Genomic DNA, 23,970 nt, shown 5'->3' with positions numbered 1-23,970 from the left:
CAAAAGGGCCTTATTTACAGATGTATGAGACTCCAGACAAGTTTGGAGATCAGAAGTCTACATGATTGACATGTTCAGTAAGACTGACAGTTATCTACTTCTTCATATTGCTTATATCGGCTTCGTGCTTTGCTTTGAAGTTCACGTGTGTGTGTGTGTGTGTGTGTGTGTAAAATTATCCAAAATCACTGCTCAGAATTTACACAGTTCTAGCCTTTTATATCCCATGAAGCTGAAAACAGTGCATGATACACAGAAAACCTGATTTTTAAATTTATTGTTTGAAATAATCACAAAATAAGGGGGTTTGTTTTTTTGGTTTTTTTTTTTTTTTTTTTTTTTTTTTTTTTTTTTTTTGGTTCTTTTGGATCCATTGACACTGAAATTTGTGGCAAGCTGGCAAAGACCAAGCAAAAATGCAATCTCAAGGCTTTTATTTAATATGAACACAATTTCACAGTATGACTATAATTAAGTAATTTATTTTGAAACTAGATATACTGATTAATATTACTAATAAAATGGATAACAACACTTTACTCTGAATTGGGGTCTACCCCAATTTATTGGTCTACCTGGTCACAGAAAAGCTGTTAATAAAGTACTTATTGAGTTAATTGATGTTTATAAAGGGGGAGTTATCATTTAAAATGAAGAGAAATTGAAAATCACCATCAGCTGCATGGGAGAACAGAAACATGGTGTTTTCTTCACCGGTCAGCTCTCTTACTAAGAAAAATCTCCCTTGCTCATTCTTCCAGAATCACCCAGAGTAGTGGTTCTCAGCCTCCCTAATGCTATGGCCCTTTAATATATTCCTCATGTTGTGATGACCCCCAACCATACAACTGTTTTCATTACTACTGCATAACCATTTGCTACTGTTATGAGTCCTAATGTAAACATCCGACTTGCAGGTGATCTTATGTGACTGCTATGAAAGGGTCATTCTACTCCCAAAGGGGTTGCAAACCACAGTGGTTGCAAACTACTGATCTAAAGGCTGATAGTCAAAAATTATGTTGGCAGCCTACTGTACCTTCTCCCTTACTGTGAAGCTAGTCTTGTTTCTTAAGGAAGGAGTGCTGCCACTCAGAGGGTAGCATTGAGAAATAAATTCTGGGATCCAGAAGATGCCTTAGCAGTGTGTATATCCGACTCATCTCAGATCTGGTGGGTAAGAAGCTCCTGCAGCTACAAATTTACTCATGGATGTGAGCTAGCATGTCTCAGTCACTGGCCTTGTTACCAAACAGTAGTGGAGCAGAGATATTTGAGAGAGCATGTGTATAGCTGATCAACTTAAGGTTTGTACAAAGTGCCACATGAAAACTGGGTCTCTTCAAGGCCTGAGAAAAACATGGGCAAATACAAACACTCAATCAACCAAAAAGCTTAGAAGAAGAGGAAAGAGGAGGAGGAGGAGGATGAAGAAGAAGAGGAAAAGGAGGAGGATGAAGAAGAGGAGGAAGAAGAGAAGGAGGAAGAAGAGGAGAAGGAGGAGGAAGATGAGGATGAGGATGAGGAGGAGAAGGAAGAAGAGGATGAGGAAGAAGAGAAAGAGGAAGAAGAGGAGGAGGAGGAAGAAGAAGAGGAGGAGGAAGAGGAGGGGGAAGAAGAAGAAGAGGAGGAGGAGGAAGAAGAAGAGGAGAAGGAAGAGGAGGGGGAAGAAGAAGAGGAGGAGGAGGAAGAGGAGGAGGAGGAGGAGGAGGAGGAGGGGGAAGAAGAAGAGGAGGAGGAGGAGGAGGAGGGGGAAGAAGAAGAGGAGGAGGAGGGGGAAGAAGAGGAGGAGGAGGAGGGGGGGAAGAAGAGGAGGAGGAGGAGGAGGAGGAGGAGGAGGAGGAGGAGGAGGAGGAGGAGGAGGAGGAGGAAGGGGCAGCATGGCATCTCATTCTCAAGAGAAGCAGCCAAATGGAACTCAAATCAGTGTCTTTCACAAGTGTATTCTTTGATCTGCTTGTACTGCTTATCACTGGGACACAGTTAAGTCTGACAGGGAAAAGGTTGTAATAAATCTTACAGGGGGAGAAAAAGAGAAACATGAGATATTCTCTCCAGCAGGGATGGCTTTGCTGCTTGAGCTAGAGACTCGTCTCAAAATGACTGCTGTTTGGGCACAGAAATGAAAATTCTGATGTTTTCCAATGGTAATGAACAGAATATAATTAGAGATGGAAATTGTATTAGATTGATTGTTTTGTAGAGATTGATCAAGAGTCTCTAAAAGAAAAAAAAACTATATGACTTTAGGTAAGGTGGAGGTGTGTACTGTAACAGAGGAACAAAATGAAATAAAACAAGGGTTTCTTTGTCAGTATACGTGTGATTCTGAAGGAACATCATGACACTGGGAAGTTTTGACCTTGTATCTAGCTGTTTCAACCAGACAAAATTCCATAGGCCAACAGTGCTTAGAGTCAATACAATATAATAATGTCTAGGGTTTTAATCTGTATTGTTGCTTTATCAGATCTGAGCTGCAGGGATAAAGAACTTAGTTGTGGATGAATTTTTTTAATGTTATTAAATCATTATTGAAGGGCCTGAAAGATGTCTCAGTGAGTTGAGGTGCTTGCTATAAGCCCAAACACCTGAGTTTGATCCCTGGGATCCATAAGTAAAAAAACTGAACCAACTCCAGCAAGTTGTCATCAGATCCCACACACATGGCATGGCACATACATGCTCCCCTTCCCCTCTAATAAATGTAATATTTAAAAATCATTATTTAATCAATTTCAATAACTCTTAGAGTAACATGGGTGCTGAGACGTGCTGTCAGATACACTGGAAACATTCACTAAAAACATGAAAACATTCATATTCCTTTCTATTTTTCTTTCTTTCTTTTTTTTCTAAAACTCAAATTTATTTTCATCAAAGTAACTGGGTAGGGACTAGGGAGCTGTCTCTGGGTAAAGTGTTCATCACAGAAGCATAAGGATATGAGGTTGAGCCATAGTGCCCACGTAAAAGCTGGGCATGAAACTGTGCATTTGTAATTCTAATTCTGGGGAGTTGGAGACAGGAAGATCCTTAGAGCTTGAGGAACAGTTAGTCTTGCCTCATTGGTGAGCCCCAGGGTCAGTGTGAAACCCAGTACCAAAAAATTAAATAGAAGCTGAACATGATGTATTGCTGATCCTACTTATTGGGAGGCAGAGGCAGGCCAATTTCTATGCGTTCAAGGTTAGTAAGTGCTACATAGTGAGAGCCTATCTACAATAATGATAACAGTAGTGATAATGATAATGATAATAATAATAATAGGTGAAAATTCTGAGGTCACAGTTCACCTGGCAAAGGTGATTGCTGCCAAGCTTGACAGCCAGAGTTCAGTCTGAGACCCATATGGTGGAAGAAGAGCGTTTCACTAACTACTGAGTTGTCTTATAACTTCCATAAATACACAATAGGATGTGTTTCTCCCACAAAAAAAATAATGTGCAGGCAAAGACAAACAAACAAAAACATGATGGAGAACCATAGAGGCAGATATTGGGACATAGACCTCTGGTCTCCACACACATGGATACACACCCACATATAATCAGTACACATCTATATTCCACACGAACTCATATACAAACAGAAAGTTTAAAAAGTACAAGTTCATAAATCAAAATTAATATTGATCTATTGAAAGTTGCTAATTAGCTTTGTCTGCCTACAAAAGATAAGACAAAAGACACCTACAAAAGACATCCCACTGGTTTTTCACCATCTATTATCTCTTTACAGTTGAATGTTAATAGGACATTTAAGAAATGAGTTATTAGAGTTTCAATGTTTATTCTGGATTTTTCCCATCTGTGTTCACTCACTCCACGGTCCCTGTAATCAGACTTGTATATATGGACCAGTAATTGGATCTGGAAAGTAATTAGGGATATTCTGGAGTATGGGCTCTTATGAATATACCCTTTTAAGTGTTTCTGAGCTAATTCTATAAAGTTTAAATACCATTTAACTTTGTAGTTCAATCTGATATATACACCTTAAAAATGAACTTTTTACTGTCATCATAAATTAATAAATTCAGTTGAAATTTTTCTTGAGTTTTCACTCTGTATTTATCAGGTATAAATCTCACTGTACTGGCAGTTTTGAACACTTCCACACAAATTCTATTGCTCTTATCTCCTAATTCTTTGATGCCGATTTATGTAACAGAGAACACAGACTGATCAGCACTGCTATTGAAGAATCTCTGAAAGTTTCACATCTAAACCCTAACCACAGGATTGCTTAATATCAACTATCAACTTCCTGAGAGCTAGAATCACCTGGAAGATAGACATCTGGACACACCTGTCAGGATTATTGTGACAATTAATTGAGGTGGGAGGTCCTGCCCACTCTGGGTGGCACCACTACCTAGGCTGGGATCCAAGACTGTGAAAAAAGGAGGAGAGGGGCTGCATGCACACATTCATCTCTCTTTCCCCCTGTTAACTTGTGCTTGGCCATATGTAAGGGACAGTATGACATGGTTCCTGCCCCTGGAACAGAGCCAACAGTATATGGGCCTCTATGAGTGTCAATGGTTGCTATGGGTGAAAGGCTTATTTGTATAATAGTGTACATATTTTCATGTTCCTCCTTTGAGAAATGTTTTCTCTGTCAAGGTTAATGACTCCATGATAATCAGAGACAGCATGAGTCTAGGAGGCAAGGGCATGTCTATGTCTCAGTGAAATGGTAGAACACTGTGACCTTCAGGGCAGTCCTTAAGGCTATGTGAAAGAATGCTGAAAACATGTCATTTCTCAACTATGCAAAATATAAGGATGTACATGAATTGTATGGGTAGCTTCATAGATCTAAAGGAACAGAGGTATTTGCACTATGAAGCAGCTTGTCAGAAAGATACTAAGAAAAGAGTTAAAGAGATTTAAGGAGTAGTGATTGGAAGGCAAGATCTCACCCAGCTAAGACATTTTGTTTATGCTTACAAAGGCAGGTTGATTCCCGAGTTCAAGATCAGTCTGAGGAAGAGCTAATTTAGGCACAGGCATGGTCAGAATGGCAATTTCAGAGCAGGGTCCTTCCCAGCTATCTTCCTATCTCTGTTTGTGCTTGTAGTCTCTTTCTAATAATCAAGGAGCTGGGGTCATGGAATGCTGACTCATAGGATAATCAAAAGGAAACCTGGGGTAATGACTAAACTGATAAATAAAAAATAAAATAAAATAAAATAAAAAAACAAAAAACAAACAAACAAAAAACTTTGGGCTTTTGATCTCCAAGAGATGATCTATCCTAAGAGCTGTCTCAAGAGAACAGAACACAGAAATCAATGTGGAAAGCTGTCTTGAGCAGAACATAGACAGTCACCTTGGACCCACGGTTTGACTTCTAGTCATTTGTTTTGCTGCTCCCAGATACTCCTTCTCTCAGGACCAAGAGAAGGCTGGTCCTTGGCATTCCTTGCTTCCTGGATTCGATGGTGAAGTGAGCATCTGCTTCAAGCTGGCTCCCATTGCTTTGGATACACCACCATGATGGCTTGTGCCTTGAATTTGGAGCCACACTCTTTCTTCCCTGATTTACCTTAGTCAGAACATTTTATCTCAGCAATTGTAACTAATCCACACAGTAACTAAGTTCAAAAGTAACTAATCCACACAGAAAACCCATTTGCCTTAAAAGCAGGAGGTCATTGCTTTCTATTTCTCTGTGAAGAATCTCTGTAGCCTGTATTCACACAGATGATGCTTGCCCATTCCCACAAAGAACACTTGGGTTTTCCTTTGAAAGGTCATTGTCCTCCACTGTATACAGGGCTGGTGGGGGTGTCACTCACATGGCTCTTCCTCTTAGGCCAGGGAAGATAGAGCTGTGCCACTCTGATCTTTCCCCCCTTTCTCAAAAATCTGAACTTTGATTAACTACACAAATTGGCCTGAAGTAAGACAACTGCCCACAGAGGAAGGACTCCAGAAATCCAGCCACAGTTTCTGCCTCCAGATGCTTAGAGTCACCTTGAACCCAACTTCCAGACTTCCTGTCATTTGCTCAGTTCTCCCATTGGCTAATGGACCTCAAATAATAGTGTATTTCATAATCTCTCAGTCAGGGTTGGGAAGATGCTAAATCAGTAAAGCACTTGCTTTGTAAGCAGGAGGACCTGAGTTCGATCCTCAGAGACCCTGTGGAAGGTAGCTGGGTGTGGTGTGCTTGCTTTCTCAGAGCTGGGGAGGCAGAGACAGGTGCAAGGCATCTGGTGCTTGCTGGCCAGCCAGCCTGCTCAACTCAGTGAGCTCCAGTCTAGTGAAAGGCCAAAGCAGACAGCTCCTGAGGAAAGACAAAACTGAGGTTGTTGTCTGTCCTCCATAAGCATGTGAACATGTACATATATTACAGGAACACACACACACACACACACACACACACACACACACACACACACACACACACACACACACACAGAGGCAGATTATTTAAACAAATGAATAGGCATCATCCCACTGACATTTTGCAGGAATGAAGTTTACTTATTTACTTACTGACAAGAATCTATAGGATTTTCCATGTTAGTGATGAGGAATTTACTAAACACATTGCTGCAAGCTGCCACTGAATTCTCTGCTATTTAAATAGCAGAAAGGATTATTTCTATCACTCACCAGGAAACCTTATGATATTCAGCCTTTCTAATGCTCTAGAGAGCTGCTATAAATACAGAAGCATGCAACATGTAGAAGACTGAAGAGGATACCATATCTTTCAGTTGCATGATGGTGGTGGTGGTGGTAGTGGTGGTGGTGGTGGTGGTGGTGATGTTGAAGAGGACTTTTTTGAGGTTGGGGATTGAACCCAGGCAAGGACCTGATACATGGCTACCATTCTACCATTATATCTCTACCTAGTCATAGGAGTCTTTATTAGCTACCTCTTCTCCAGTCAGCCTATTGTGTGTTCTTTAATGAGGACACTTGCCATTCACCATGAAGTCTGTGTATCTAGTCAGACTATACATCACTCACCTTTGTAGGAATGAGATTGAGAGCCATTTCTGAGAACAACAATCACCTTGTTTCTTGTCTATTGTCGCCAAGGGTAGGGGGAAATAAAATGGATTATCGAAAGACCACAGGGAATGCCATGGGGATTTAGGTGAAGTTTCATGGGCTTGCCTTGATACTACTACTAAAGAGAAAAAGGAGGAGAAAGAAAAAGAGAAAAAGGAGGGAGGAAAGAAAGATGAGAGAGAAAGGGAAGGGAAGAAAAAACATGAAAGAGAAAAAGCAAGCGATGGAATGCACTTTGGGAACTGTCTTAAGCTGCTCTGCCCTTCTCTTTTACCAGGGTTTGTTGTTTAGAAGTCTGAGATTACATAAATCCTTTATTCCTTTGGTCCCGGGGAGAACAAGAGCCACATACATATCACAAAAGTGCCAGGAAGAACAAAGGACAGTCACCACAGAGGGATGCTGCTTCTCGCGGTTCACAGAGGAGAAGTGGCTGCTCTCTCAATGGAATAGCAAGAAAGACACGGAACACTGGAGTCCTGGGAAGCAGTTCTATTCAGTAGAAAGGTCATCCTGTGACTGAAGGCTGCACATCCACACAAAAGGCAGCTACCTGCCTGAGCCAGGACTTGGAAGGGAGGGGGCTGGTGATGAATGTTGCAGCTCCTAAAAATGGAGCCTCTGGCTTTAATCATGATAAAGATGCCAGGGATGCTTTTTTAACACATGTAGTAGCTATGAAACTTTTGTTTCAAGGGTTCATATAAGAAACCCAGTGGTGTATTTATCAACATATTTGTGTGTGGTGTGTGCATGGGGTGTGTCTGTGAGTGGGTGAGTTCACACACCCAAGTGTACATATGCAGATGTCAGAACAGGACTGAATATCTTCTTCCACTGCCCTCCACCTTGTGGTCTTGAAACAAGGTCTCTCACTAAACTGGAATGTTACTGTTTTAGGAATGGCTGACCAGCGAGCTCTTGGGATCCTTCTGTTTCTGCCCTTTTTCTCAATGCTAGAGGTGCAGGCATCTGTAGCCATGCCTAGCTTTGTGTGATTACTGGGGTTTCAGACTCAGTTCCTCACACTTGCACAGCAAGTACTTGTATGTGCTAAGCAATCCTTCCTGTCTTCACGCTTTTATTTTTAAATGGTATGCCTAATGATAATTCAAGATCTTTTTTTAAAAAAAAATAATGCATTTTCCTACTTTATAAACAATTTTAAAATAAAGTTAGTTTGATTTTTAGTTTGCTTTTATCCCTCAGAAGTGAGATCTTGTCTGTACTTGAAGGGCTTTTTGTAATTGGGGAGGAATCTGGTTCTTTTCATTTATTCCTTTAAATAAAGTATTCCATAAGTTGGGAAAGGAGATGATAAAATAAATTGATAAAACAGTTTAAAACGTCAGCAACAAATGTTTTCTACTACATACATCTTCACAAGAACTGGACCCCATTAAAAAAAAACTCTTGTGTATTTACACGTATAAGTCTCCGATGAGTTCTGCACATGTATAAAATGAACATTTTATATTACATTGATACAGAAGAACAGAGGATGGCAGTAGAAGAATAAGAATTTCCTAGTATCTCCCTGGCATTAGTTTTATATTTATTCATTAAGTCTACTCAGACTGTGTCCAGGGCTGAGTTCTTTGCTGGGCCACAGGACATACCAATGAATGAGGCACACAGAAAGTATGGTGGTCTGAGAGGGACAGATACACAAAGGGCCATTATGATGAATACAACAGCTGCCTTTAGGAGTAAAGCAGCAAGACTACTTAACCAAGCATGGATCTGAGGGTAAAAGAGCCCTGGGCCTTGGGACTCTGCATAATAATCAGTGTCACTGGGACTTGAGTTTATGTAGATGCTCAGGATTAAGGCCAAGGAAGCTCACAGAAGCTTGATCCAGATGTGTGTTGTTCAGACTGCACTGAAATGTTCAGAGACTGGGATCCAGCTAAGGGATTTGAGTGGAAGAACTTCACCTGTGTAGCCCTAGGACAGTTGGGAATGTATTGATGAAGAATGAAGAGAATGATGGGCAGACTAGTCAGGACTTGGCTGTGGTCTTCTGGGAGTGAAGTAACTGAGGCTGCTTAAGAACTGAAGTCAGAGCCCAGAGCTATGTTCTGCCTGGATGAACTCTCTTCAGGAAAAGGACAGGGGCAATGACCATGCATCTGGATCAGAGACAAGCATGAGTTCACTGGACATTGGAAATGGCAGGTGGAAATGGACATTGGAGAGAGGAAAACAGTACAACAGCATACCACACCAGGACACAAAATAACTGTCTTAGCATGCACAACAAAGCATATGACTGTGAAGCATAGAACGCTTGCCTGTAATACCCCAGGAAGGACCAACCCCAAGAGCCAGCCAAGCCTTGTCCTCCAGGGTATTCTAAATATACATAATGCCAATTTCTCAAGCAAGTTTATCACCCAATACAGTTCAAGTTAATTGTTTTCTGATACATAAGTATATATATCTTAGCTAATTAAAAATGAACATTAAATATATAAGATACTCAATTTCATACAATGAATATCTAAAATACATATACCATCTGTATGTGATATATACACATATCATATACATATATTTATATGTATATGGTGTGTATATATAATATGTATGTATATGTATGTATACACACATGTGTGTGTGTGTATGTGTGTGTGTGTGTGTTACTGGAAACCAAACAGGGACTTATGCATCATAGCAAAGAATTCTACCACTGAGCTACATCTCCAATCCTACAAATTCACATTTTATAAGGCTTTCTGGAAAAAGATGAGGAATAAAGTCATTTATCACAAAATAAAACTTACTTATCAAATGTTTGATCCTATAAAAAGTAAGATCTCCTGTCTCTTTGCCATTTTCTGTGAGCTGCCCACATATCAGCATAGACGTTGAGAACTCCTCTCATGTAGATACCAATAGCAACAGAAGTACTTTTAGGGAAAATGTTGTTATATTAAAAAAAAAAAAAAACATAGTCCTGAAGCTTGATTTTCACATAAAATAGTCAACTCTAGCTTCTGTAAGATCTTTAGAGCCACTGTGGTATTCTCCATTGCAGGCGATGCTCTTAGTCTCTCCAACTGTCAGATTCTGTTAAACTAAACACACGTTGGTGTTTCACAGACACCCATGTCTCTACCCCATGTGTAGAGGACAGAGATTAGAGGTCTACTTCATTTTAATGTTAATAGAAACACTCAGAGGGAAGATTATGAACGTGGTAATTGCTTCATGAATGAATAGATAAGCATGACTCAGGTAGTTCTGCACCAGTCTATAAACTTTACAAAGTCCCCTCCCGTTACAGCAGTAAACACACTTCCCAAACTGATGGACTTTACGCAGCACAGGTGAAAATGTTCCTTGTTCCGATGGCTAAGAGAAAAAAACAGTTCCCACTGGAGTGAAGATGAGCAAGTCTTTGTGTAATTCTTCGGCATGCATAATAATCACAGGAAACTATTAGGTACCACTCTCTCCATAGTCCCCATTGTATGAAAAGGACTTTGCATCCCACAGTGATGGAGCAAGTCTCCCAGAACCATTTCAGTGTACAATATGTAGATCCCTGCTTTAGAGTCAGTTGCCATTCAGATATAGACCTGCCTCTCTCAGGAAACAGAGAAGTGCATAGTGACCCAGGACTTGCTGGGGAGGAGTTAAAGCAACCACAAGTTCCAGTTCCCAGAAAATTCTCCAGCTAGCTTGTCCTGTCATCTTCAAAGGGCTAGCTGTTGATTAATTTCATTTCCCCATCTGAGTCCCTTAATATTTATGAGATGAAATGGTTATAAAATGTCCACCTATCTCCTTCTTTAGTAATAGAACGTTGGTAGAGAGAAGCTAATAATTAAAGTAAAATTCAAAGCTCTGAAAAAAATTAAATCCTTCAGTGCTACTTGTATTGCATAGCATGTAAGTGCTTAGGTTTGGTCCTTCTGAGACTGAGACAAATTGCTCACAGGTAGTCATAGACTTTCTTAAGGACCATCTCAGGTCCAAGAAAGATGAATATGAGTTAGCAAATAGAAAACTAGGACATTGTGCTAACTTTAAAAACTGAAGTGCCAGAGTGGCACAGTGGGTAAAGGTGCCTATTGCTAATCCAGACAGGATGAGTTAAATTCTCAGAGCCCGCACGGTGGAAGGAGAGAACCAATTTCTGAAAGTTGTCCTCTGAGTTTCATATGAGTGTCCTGTGTGTGTATTTTCCCCCCACATGCAAATAAATAAATGGAATATTAAAACATTAACATTTGAATGGTAAAAAAAATAAAAGATTTTTAATAGGGACAGCTTGAAGCTATTACAAGTCATGTCTCAAATCTAGAAAGTCGGCAACCTCTGATATATAAATGTGACTTCAATTTTTATTACATTATATATATTTTGTGTGTTATGTGTGTGGGGCATGTGTGTCTCAGTGCTTGTATGAAGGTAAGAGAACAACATGTGGAACTGGATCCTCTCTTCTACCACGTGAGTTCTGGATACTGAACTGAGGTCAGACAGCCTGGTAGTACGTGCCTTTACTTGCTGGGCCATCTTGATGCCTCTAAACATCATATAAAAGGTGTATCTTAAAAGCCATATACCATCCTTAAGAACACCTTAGGATTTCCCTAGATTCATCCCATTTGGAGAAAAGCATGACTATTGAGTCTTGACTGAAAAATTCCAATCTGGACATGACCTGCAGTCCTCCCAATCAGCTCTTCTCAAGTTCAATTACCATTGATTTTTATGCTCCAAAGCATTATAAAAATTTTATGTTAATTCAATGTAATGATAATCCAATTATTTAAACATAGGAACACCTTCCAAGCAAGATGAACAAAACACTGTACATAGAGAAAGAGTCTTTTCACTTTGAATCTTGGCTTCGCTGACCGTAAGACCTGAGCTCCTCAGCAATACAGCTCACCGTGTTAGTTTTTCTCCTGTGACTTGGTAATTCTTTATCTTGCCTACCTTTGAAGTTAGCTTACAAATTCTTATTAGCATACAAAGAACCTTCCAAACACAACTGGCTTCCTTGTGTCTTCTTTTCTCTCTCATTGCTTTCCCTTCCCTCCATTTCTCCTTTCCAGACTAACCTTAGCTTCTTGTCTCAGGCTTCCCCCTCCAACCTTAAACCTCTCTCTTTCTTCTCTCTTCATCTCCTACTCAGTTTTTAAATCTGTACTCACTCTCACTCCACTATATTCTTACACATACAAACATGAAAATTTAGGAATGGCCTGTGGGAGAGCATGAAAGTTTGGTCCTGAGTCTGGGTCATCTCATGTAGTATAATGCCTTTCAGAGCTGTCCATTTCCTGCAAACTTCATTTTTCTTTACAGCTGAGTGAAGCTACATGTGTGAGGATATTGCCAATTTTCGCTATCCATTCTCTCACATGACATGAAACACCAGGCAAAAACTGTTAACTCTAAAAGACTGTGTGTGAGGTAGGCGCATTGTTCGCAGATGAAGCTTTGAGTGACTAAGTCCTACTAAATGCACCAAGTAACACATGATCTCAGCTAAAAACCCTAAAAATTAAAAAAGAAATTATTAGAGCCAAACAAAAATATCTATTCAGAGATTCATAAAGTATGGATGAGTTTGTCCTGTCCTTTAGCAAGGCTTTTTTTGAGATTATTGGTAATATCCAATATTCACAGGCTGCAAACAAGTCAAGAACAATCACTCAGCACTGCCTTCCCTTCCTTGTCAGCTATTCTCTTATAGTTATGCCTCCTGGATCCTATCCTAAGGTTGCTAGGGTTTTTTTTGTTTTGTTTTGTTTTTTTTGTTTTTGTTTTTTTTTTTTTTAAAGCAACTAAACAGTGGCTGGTATGCAGGTGCTGAAAAACTGTTTTATTACATCTCAATATTCAATGTTCTATAGTGATTCTGATTATATAGGACAATTAATTATCAGGGTCAAGAAAGAAGAAAACTCTCTGATATGACATTGTAAACAAATGACCTCATCAAAATCCCAGCTTGTGCCAAGTCCCACTCTACAATCTAAGGAGTTTGCTTTACATTCACTGTCTTCCACTGGTGTTATATGCTAATCCCCAGTTGGTGCTTTCTTTATCAGTTCTTTTACCCACAAAATTGCCTCAAAAGACAGCTAATCTATAAGAAAAGATGCAAGAGACTGCAACAAGTGCTGTGCAAAGGCTAGCCAAATGCTCAAAGCCTTGACTTTATTAGTCACTTAGGAAATGCAAAGGAAAGTCGTCAGAGATACTTACACTTATACACTGGCTCTGGTGCAAAAGACAAGCAAGTCCCTGTAGAGTCCTGCCAGTTAGGAGGAGTATGTGTTGACTGAATGCTTTGGAAAGCTGTTTACCAGTACCTACTGAAGATGAACAGGGGTCGACGGTAACCTCTGACACTTTCACGCTTAAGTTGAATCGCAATTGTTTAAACCAGTGATGTTTATAGTAATTCAAACTGGAAGCTACCCACATGCCCATCAACAGCAAACTGAGGAGTGAAATCATGGTTTAGCCCACAATGGAATACTATATAGCTGCGAGAATAAGAATAGAACTAGAACCATAGAGATCAGTGTTATAAATGAAGAACACATGACACAGGTAGACGAGATGAGAAACTATCTGTATGAATTCATTTCTGTAAGATTCTGATACATGAAAAACGGACTGTGGTGCCAAAGCCAAGTAAGCAGGTCCACTAGCAAAGTGGGCAATAGTGCACAGAAGGCATATTAGAGATACTGACAATGAGTGCTTTCTTTAAAACAAACAACACCAGCAAACGTTCATGTGTGTGCTATGTGCACCTGTGAGTGCAGATGCCTGAAGAGACCAGAAAACCATTAGATTTCTGGAGCTGGAGATACAGGTGGTTGTAACCTGCCTGACCTGGATGCTGGTAACCAAACTCGGGTCTTCTGGAAGAGCAGTACACACTCTTAAGTGCTGAGCCCTCTCTCTAGCCCTGCTGCATGGTCTCTTGACTCCAGTGCTGGTCACACTCCTCAACCTAAGCAACTCGAAGTTTTAGCATCAGCTTTCCTATGTGTTTGACTTACAGGTTACCCATCTCTCTTTGAGTCTAGATTTTGAAGTCTTTCAGAACTTCAGATTAAGGATGTTCAGTCAGGAAAAAAAAATGTATGAAAATGTCCCCAAACCTAAAGAAACTTAAGAATATCAAACACTTCTAAGCATTTTCAACAAGGCACATTCAATCTGTACAACCTCTCCATAGTATCCAAGCCCCTGTGGGTATCAGTATTGATGCAAGTTTGTCCCCTATATAAAATGGATGAAACTTGAATATAACCTGTGCCCATTTTCTTACATACTTAAATCACATCTAGATGATCTAGCATGTAGCAGTACAATACAATGTTGGCAGTTATTATTCTGTGCTGTTGAGGAATGACCAGAGAACTGTGTATGCTCAATACAGATGCTACCTCTTTCGAAGACGTTTGATCCTGCTGTGAAATCCATAAATGTGGATCTTGTGAGCACAGAAAGCCACCTGAACCCCAATGAAATGCTTAGCAGAATGGGAACCAAGCCCTTCTTCCAAAGGATGCAAATGCCAATGTTTTCCAGTTCACATTAGAGCTCCCCATGTTTGAATTAATAATAGTTATTTCATTGACAGCTTTTTGTATCATTTCATAAAGCAGCAAGGCAGTTTAGATAAATATGAGAATTACCTTTAAGGTATAAGCCAGATTAAAAAAATTATGTTAGGTATGAACAAAATGATGAAGACTAAGTTCCAAAAATACATGATCATGTCAGGCTTATGTCCTGAGTCTTATAGAGAAAAACAGGGCTTCTAGCCCATCTGCACTCACTGCTTATAGAAGCCAATGTTGAATAGGAAAGGAAAGAGAGCTAAATAGAATTAACTGCTATGAAAGGTAAAGAGCTAGTAATGAAGGCTGGTGGCACGTGTATATAACTTTCTTTGCTGCCCATATAATGTTACCGTTCTTTCTAAAAGACAATGTTAGAGTGGGAGGAATCCTTAACAAAGCTGTCATCCTAAAAAGAAAATGGTTAAAATAGAGAAAGAAAGAAAAACTCCCAGAAGATTGAACACACACACACACACACACACACACACACACACACACACACCACTTAATCAATATCCTGTCTGAGGATGCATCCCCAAGCAATCCTGTAGCTGTACAAATGTCAGAGGGTATACTTACACAAACTAAGATGTGTAAATCACCAGGCACCCTAATCTGCCTAATCTCTATTGTATGTGCAATCTATCACTGGCTGAAATGCAGTCATGCAGTGGGTGACTATGCACATATGTCATTTCATTTATATGTTTCAATTTATAATCTTTTACATATATATGTATACAATTATATATAATAGATATCTGACTTATATGCATATACAAATCTTTGGAGTTCATACTGGCATGATGTCCACAAAATATTCTAAAAAAAAAATTCATACACCATACAAATGTATATGAATTTCCAATGTCTTTAAAACATACATATGCTATATATATTGTTATGGCCCCTTACTCAAAGTACAGGGTAAAAAGTTTGATACTTATAAAGAAACAAGTGTCAAACTTTTTAGTCATGACTCCAAACAAATAAAATTAACCCAAAATAACGAAAACAGATTGTAGTGTCTGTTCTTTTTATGTATTTACACGTATAACACAAGGGGAGAAAACAAGACAAATATAAATCACAGTCTCGAGAGTATATTGCAGAAATCCCCGACACACTAGGCAAATACAGCAATAGATTTCTTCTAATTCCCAATAAAGAAGACAAATAGAAAGACATAAAGCCACAGAAGTCAGAGTCCTCATTAATTCATGAAAATAGATGAATCAAGTTTTAAACTTGATATTATTTGAAGATTTTCATTTTTAGGCAGTTTTAGACACTAAAATGTTTGTGGCACTTGTTTCCAAATCTTATTTAAAAAATCAATTAATTTTTCTATTGGGAAAATCCATCTATCTCTGCAGATGTCATCTTTAAAAAAATTTTTTTTTGGCTGGCTACCTCACAGCTACGTTTACCCCTGACATGTCAGCTGTTGCACTCAAAACACAAACGGCACCAAGCACAAAACAATTCTAAAACCCGTTCAATTAAGGGAGCTTTTAAATCTCTTATTTATTTATTTATTTATTTATTTATTTATTTAATAATGGGAGAGCTTTTCAAATAGGAGCGCAATGATCCCGTTGTCCCTCCCAGCCCCGATCTTCAACTTTATGCTTTAGAACATAGCAGATTTTGACCTTGTTTGTCCTGAGGTCTCAGATGAATCTCGTCTGCTGGCCAAACTCCCAAGGTCACAGATTTCCTTAGTGACACCCTAAAAAACTGATTAGTGTTCATTGTCAATTTTCCATTTGTTTTGCATCCAGGAATCTCAAGTCGGTGTTAAGCCATTCAGCACTGCAGTCTGGCCAGCCTGCATAAACCCTGCTCCCTTTCACAGTGTTCCGTGAAAAGAAAGCGGCTGCACTGCACGCAGACGGCGTATGAAAATAAAGCCAGGGCTTCCTTGGAGCCTGTCTGCTTGCATAGCAGTGCAGCGTATTTCAATTAACATCCAACCTTCTCCAACAGTGATACTTCAGGATCTATGAGAATCTGCCTTTTAGAATTTAATACTCAGACAGCCATTTTGCAAAAACACGGCAGGTCCACGAAATAAGGGCTGTTCCAGAGAAACAGACAGGGGATGATAAAGCCGTTGGAAAGGCTGGCGTTATTGCAACAGCTGTGTCATCCATCAAACGATTATCATCTACTATTTTTCTGAAGCTCTTCAAAATAGGATTTCACATTAGCCACTGTGGCTGTCTGTAATTTGACAAACTCCATAGTAATTCATCTCTAGAAAATAATTTCTTTTCCCATGCCAGGATTCAAATATGAAAACTCCAAGCAAAAGAGTGTATCAACTGGTTTGGACTGATACAGATATCTGAGACAATAGCTATTCTCCCCCCCCCCCCCCCCCCCCCCCGCACATAACACACCTCAAACCAGTCCCTCTACAAGTTATTTCCAACCTTATGAAAGTAACCCGGAACAAAAGATAAACACACAGAAGCATCTCCAGAAAGACCTCAGAGTATTGTAGCCCTCAGGTGCCTTGACAACTCATGACACAAATGATCGATTTTTCTGTTCGGTTCAGCACAGGGATTAAAGCACCCAGAAGCAGCAGCATGAACCAGACAGACACAAGTTACATTTTCAGCTCCCAGCTACAACTGTACAGCAATAGAAACTTACATAGGACACCCGTACTCGCCGGCGATGTACCAGCCCGCAGCACTGCATGAAGAGGTGGCAGAACGCAGTCAGAGCGTGGCTTCACCAAGCTGCTCCGTGCCTCAGCTTCTCGTCACGGCCACTGTCCATTTCTTCCCACCTTCCACTCCCAGGTAAGAGTCATGGGCAAATCAACACTTAGCTGCTGTCTCTAGGTAGTTTTTACAGACGCTGCTGTTTTTGCAGGCATGCCAAAACTTTGTTCTCTCTGACTGCCTTTTAAAAATTTTCTTACAGGTAATTTGAGATCTTCTTTCAGGGGGCTGCCTACTGGCAAAAATCTAGAAAAGGTAGTATTTCTCTCCCTGAAGGAGCTATTGCTAACATGGAGGTTTGCCTGTTCAGATCATCAAGGTTTCTGAGAGAGGCTTTTACAGTAGCCATGCTCAACCCGAGATTTTTTTCAAACCTCAGAGCCTTGCATTACACCAGGCTGCAGTGCGCTGCTTCAGAAGGGAGGAGGCCTACCCTGGCTGCTGTTTATGTGAGTGTTTCTGAGACCAACGCTGCTCCTGCTGCTGTTTGGCTGTTACATCGCCTTCCTCACCACGCACAGCCTTGCAAGAGCATCCTTGATTCACTGGTACCTCTGTAACATTTTGGGCATATCTGATTTGCTCTTTCTCCCTCCTCCCCTTCCACTGACAAATGAGTGAGTCTAGACTTTAATTCACTGTGGATTCTTAGGACTCTAGAGCCACCCTCTACACTGTGAGATGCTTTGTCCTGCAGTATGTATTTCAAAGGAATTGTAAGGAAGATTGCTGGAGTAGCCTCAGGACCTGACTCACTCAGCCACTGCGGCTGCACAGTTTTTCTTGCTTGCCAAAGACTCATTTTCTACATTGAAGCCTGTTAAATAAACACAGCTCTGGCAGGCAAATGTGATCAGAGTCAGACCTAATTAATTAGTTAAATAATATATCATCTATGATTTAGACACAATAAGCCAAATGTTCCATAAGCCTGCGAGCTTACAAGTCAATACTCCATGTAAACTATTATTTATACTGCCCCCCTAAGGACAGCTTTCTGGAAGAGAGCAGATCTTTATATTCTTTGTCTGAGGCCTTGTACATGTCACACCATGAAAGATGAATCATTAAGGCATTGGGGACTCGGCTATTAATTTGGATGATATCAATCATTCTAATAAGCAATGATTCATACAACCTTTTAGTATACCACATATTATTGACCCAAATTTGCTCCCACACCCAAGTTACTCCATATTACTTAAAAAGGTACATTAATTAACTTCACACCATAGTCTAAGATCAGCAACTATCATCATGTTCCTCAGGCCTGTGGAGAATGAAAGCTTACTAATGTTCAACCTTTTGCCCCAGTTTTCTTTAGAGCCTGGTTAACTGGCTCCTGTGTTGTTCTTATTCATCTTAGACATGACTGAGAACTGGAAGGTGTCTCTGCTTTAATTCAGACTTTTTATATGACTGGCCAAGGAACTGAGCCCCTTAGTGCCAGGTAATATGGCAGTAGTATAATTAATAGCCTGGATTTAACACAGTCCCCAAATTCTATGGCTTTATCACATACTAACCGTCCAGTCCATGCTTTTGAAAGATCAAAGGGAAAAATATGACTATATAAAGAGGTGGTTCTCAACCTTTCTACCAGTGCTACCCTTTAATACAGCTCCTCATGTTGTGGTGATGCCAAACCATACAGTTATTTAGTTGTTACTTCATAACTGTGATTTTGCTACTGTTATGAATCATAATATAAATATCTGTTATGCTGGATATCTGATATGTAACCTCTGTGAAAGGGTAGTTTGACCCCCACCCAAGGGGTCATGAGCCACAGGTTGAGAACCACTGATGGTTCTCCAGCCTTGATTAAGTCAGAGACATTTCTAAATTAAATGGGGAATTAACTTTTGAATTGAGTCTTCTAAAGAAGGTGGACATTTTTTTAAACTGTACAGGATATGTTCCTAGTACACAGGATTTCAGGGTTTTTTTTTTTTTTTTTTTTTTTTTTTTTTTTACGAAACTTTAATAAGAAGTATACTAATCTAATAAACACAAAGTTGAGGTTTTTATTAAAATTTTTGTACAATATAATTTGATTATTTTTTCCCTTCCCTCAACTATGAGAGAGAGAGAAAGAGAGAAAGAGAGAGAGAGAGAGAGAGAGAGAGAGAGAGAGAGAGAGAGAGAATGAATGAGTATTGGGTGGGTAGAGAGATGGGAAGGATCAAGGACTTTAAAAAAGTCCCTTTATCTCACATTTCATAAAAACAAAGAGTAAGTTAAGAATAAGATGAAAACACCAGTAGAGAGTCATCTCTCCTTGAGTTTGGAATTCACTTCACTTTTTATTAAGTATGGTATTTTTAAACACAATATGTGAGAGATTCCCCAGTTCATTAGAAATTCCACCCACACTGCCATTCAAGAACCCAAGAAAGAATGCCAAGCACTCTAAGTGGGCTCTGCAAACGTTTGCTGGGGACCTTCTATCTTCTTGGCGCTGGGTTAACATGCTATGGATAGGAAGTAATAAAATACATTTTATCTGTGACTCCCTTTTCTTTCCTTTCTATAGGGAGTCCATACCACCATCTTCCTTTAAGAGTTGACATAAGGCAGGTGCCACCACACCATAAACAGTCTCTAGATCTTACAACACAGCAGAGGGAAGAGAACAAAGTGACAAGGGGCAATGGGAACGCCAGGGTACAGCTCCTAACTATCCCTCCCAGGTACACCGAAGGCTCTGTAAAGTCAGGGCTATGTGGGCTACTTTTACAAGACAGGCCTTGCTGCAGCCAGTGGACAATAAGTAGAGGAAGAATGCCAGGTAACTAGGCAGTAAATGCAGCACAAAAATTCACATGCAGACTAGATACATGCTACATCTGCTTATGTAAAATATACAAGCAAAAATGTGTGTGGCCTAGATACTCCTGATACATTAAGATAACACAGATACACTCAAAGTACAATTTGGGATTTGTATTTTTATTTCCTGTCTTGGGTTGTTAGGTGTGTGTGTGTGTGTGTGTGTGTGTGTGTGTGTGTGTGCCACTCCAGCTCCTGGTTTTTTTTTTTTTTTTGAAACAGGAAACAGGGTTTCACATCACACAGGATATCCTCAGGTTTATTATGTGCTATGCAGACAAGGATGCTATTGCATCCCTAATCCTCTTGCCTCCACTTACCAAGTGCTGGGGTTACCAGTGCACGTCACCATACCTGGTCCAAAGTCTTCAAGCTAAACTTCATTCTCCTAGAAATTCAGTTCTTACTTATGTGTACAGTCTTAGCATTGAACACAGAAAAATGACATGTGGACAAGGAGACATAAATTCACACTCGAGTCCTTGTTATTTATCATTTCATCCATAGCAACCAGAATAAACATAGAGAGCTTGTACTAAGGCAAATGGTCCAGCTTCCCTAGCAAATGGGGGTTGGGGGTTGGGGCGGTGCATGTGACTAGCTTCTGGTCAATGAAAAAGAAGCAAAAATGACACGGATCAATCCCATGGATGTCCTTAGAGGGTTTGGACCTTGCTTTCCTCTTGTACTTTTCTCTTTCCTGCTGTCCTAAAGTAGATGTGGTGCTGAAGCAGCACAGGAGAGCCTGCCATATGTTCCGGGCTCATGGCAGCACGTTTCCAGTCTCTCACTGGGAGCTGCTGTACTGGCTGGAAGTGGCTTGTCTTGGCATGGCATTATGGAGAGAAACATTCCCCCATATTGTCGAAGCTACTTCTACTTTGACCCCAGTTAAAGAAATGAAACCTGTATTTTAAAAAATACCTTTGTGTGTTACTGTTAGAGCAAATAATTAATTCAGAGTATCCAAGGAGCATATGGAGAGGCAGGAAGTGATGGGGCAGAGAAGTGAAGCGGGGAGAGGTACCCAGTTCCACAGCAGAGTTCAGATTTTATCTACCAGAACAGGAGAACGATTGAAACTGTTAAATGTGAAAATAATTGCCTATTTTTATTAACAAGTAGGAAAAACAATCCTCTCTGGATAATTTGGTCTAAAAATACTGGACTCCTCTCCCAAAACAGAAACAGATTCCCCAGTAAGAAATCTGAAGCTGCCGAGCTTACGTATTGGTGATTAGTACGCAGCTACTGAATAATCAAATCAAATGAAGTTAATCAAATAGATTGTGATTTATGGAGCTCACCACAAAGCTAATGAGTGGTTGAATGAGGTATTTTGTAATAATATATGGTATATTTACATTAAAATATTATAACGTGATAACAAAAGAAGAATGATTGAAGTAATTATGAAGAAGCCCAGATACATCTCCATGACGTCAATGACACACATTCTAAAATCTAAGAGGTTCACCCCTAAGTACAGCTTACGAAAGGTTGGAATTGTTTTGTTGTTCATGTTGTGTTACTCATAGTGATGGGAAAGGAAGCACATGGCAAATGGCAAATGAGATGGTACATTTCCTCAGAAGAATGACACTTTAGAAATAGAGCCAGCTGCAAAAGGTGATCTCCCAGCAGGTGAGAGACAGATGGGAGAAGGACAGAAGGGGAGACTGAACACCGTGGTGTTAACTACACAGAGGAGCAAGAAGCCCTGGCATCGAAGACTGGGAGATGGCGCAAACACCTCAGCTTGGATTCTTACCCATCATAGCATGTGTTGCCATGGTGATGCCCACTCTAACAGTAGAGGATGAGCAGAAGTAGAGAGAGGTGGATTCTAGGGGCTTGCTGTCTAGCCAATCTAGCCAAACTCATGAGCAGTCTGTTCAGTGAGAGCCCCTGTTTCGCCCAAATATAATGGAAAAGATGGAGAAATACATCTATTGTTGACCTTTGGCCTTAACACAACCATGCACATGTTAGCATATATAAGCATACACAGGTGAGCACATCCATGCACACATCTGTATAGGCATGCATGTACCACACATATGCGCACACAGAAATTCTAGCACAGCAGGATGGTTACAAATAATTATTATAGCATACTTCAAAAACGTAGCACTTTGGGTGTTTTAACCAAAAACAAATGAGAAATATTCAAGGAGACAGATAAATTCAACCTAATTCAATTATTGTACAAGATACACATGGTTCAAAAGATCTGCCACTGTAACATGTATACATGTCCATGTATTTGTTACATTTATTTATTTTTGTACACATATGGGGATGCATATGCCACAAATCACATGCAGAAGTCAGAAGACAGGTAGGTTTCATATCTGGCCTTCCAACATGTGGATTACCATAAGCTTGAGATACTTTCTAGAGTATAATAGAGATCCCTGATCAGGAGTGACTTTGTTTGGGTTTTATAGCTTTTAGTGGCTGAGGTTTCACAAAGCCAGTCTCCTGCCTCAGGGCCATGACGATGCTCATTTCACACATACCCATCCTAGTCTAGTGTTACAGCTACACACATTCAGCTCCTGGAGTTCTTCAGCACACCAAAAAATCACTCCCCCACTTTCCATAAATGCAAAACAATAACACCAAGAAAAAACCAATCCCCACCTCCAGAAAGAGCAACATAAAAAAAAAAAAAAAAACCAACAATTATCTTTATCTGTCTGTTAAGTCAATATCACCTGAGTGTTGTTGGGCATGCACGTGAATCTGCAGGTACTGGTCACAAAATAGGAAATATAATACCCAAGTTTTTTAAATATAGGGAGATCAAGATACAGGGAAATTATTTGAATCTATATCCATAAACATTATATATATTAAAGTAGGACATTAGTTGGATGAAAGTACAGAATGCTACAAAAATATAGAGCAGGTAGACATTTGAAATTACTAAAGGAAGAAGAGGCATTTTGGGGGGAGTGCTCTTTGAGCTGAGGTTGCCAAGTGGGAAGGAGTTAAAATTGAAATGCAAGAGAGGGAGGGGAGGGGAGGGGAGGGGAGGGGAGGGGAGGGGAGGGGAGGGGAGGGGAGGGGAGGGGAGGGGAGGGGAGGGGAGGGACTTGAACACAGGAAGAAGCATCTACCAATGTCTCTGTAGAGGGTGGAATGATGCTATTTAAGTAGCCAGAGCACCAGGTAAGAGAGGGAGACAGACAAAACAAGTTTAGAAGGCAGGTGGTAAGCATGCCATGGCTCTGTGCTATGTTTTTTGTCTTTGTAGTAAGAACAATGGGACGGTTTCATTCAGACAGCCACAGACACGACCAGACAGACAACATTTAATGTACATGTTGGTGGTAAGGTTTCTAAGTCAAAGATGATGGTGGTACCTCCTGAGGACATGAAAGGAGAGGTGAGAGAAGTGGATGAGCTCAGAGGATTAGAGCAGGAAAGTACAATCAGAAGCAACAGAGGGGAGAAAAGCCTCCCAGTAAGTGTAAAAGATGGTTACTTTCACATTCCCTCATCTCTGCCCATTTCCATCCATGATTGTGGTTCAGTCTGACGGGACAATCTGATAATGCCTTCATGGGTCAGCTCTAGTCTGCTCCTTGTCTTGTTCTGACCATATTGTTTCACTTTAGGATTCCAAGTAGGATTCTTATCAAGGATTCTTATTCTTATCTTTGATCATCATCATAGCCCCTCCTCTGCTTCTCTCTATTTCTCGACTCCTCCTCTACTCTCCCTTGTCTCCTCCTCCTTTTCTCCTCT

General features: G+C 40.2%; 1 protein-coding gene across 5 annotated transcripts in view; it reads right to left on the bottom strand.

Moving 5' to 3' along the window:
• Positions 1-23,970, bottom strand: part of Cacnb2 (calcium voltage-gated channel auxiliary subunit beta 2) — a 350,616-nt gene that overhangs the window by 211,553 nt on the left and 115,093 nt on the right. Inside the window, exon 1 of one of the 5 annotated variants that reach the window (XM_076939529.1) lies at positions 17,309-17,830. The exons of the other annotated variants lie outside the window; for them this stretch is intronic. Within the exon in view, the coding sequence (XP_076795644.1) occupies positions 17,309-17,356 (48 nt within the window). The 5' untranslated portion in view covers positions 17,357-17,830. Of the gene's footprint in view, positions 1-17,308; positions 17,831-23,970 lie in introns of those variants that run through there. 5 annotated transcript variants of the gene reach the window in all.

Source organism: Arvicanthis niloticus, chromosome 8, assembly GCF_011762505.2.
Source record: "Arvicanthis niloticus isolate mArvNil1 chromosome 8, mArvNil1.pat.X, whole genome shotgun sequence".
Lineage (NCBI taxonomy): Eukaryota > Metazoa > Chordata > Mammalia > Rodentia > Muridae > Arvicanthis > Arvicanthis niloticus.
This window is presented reverse-complemented; position numbering and strand designations above follow the sequence as displayed.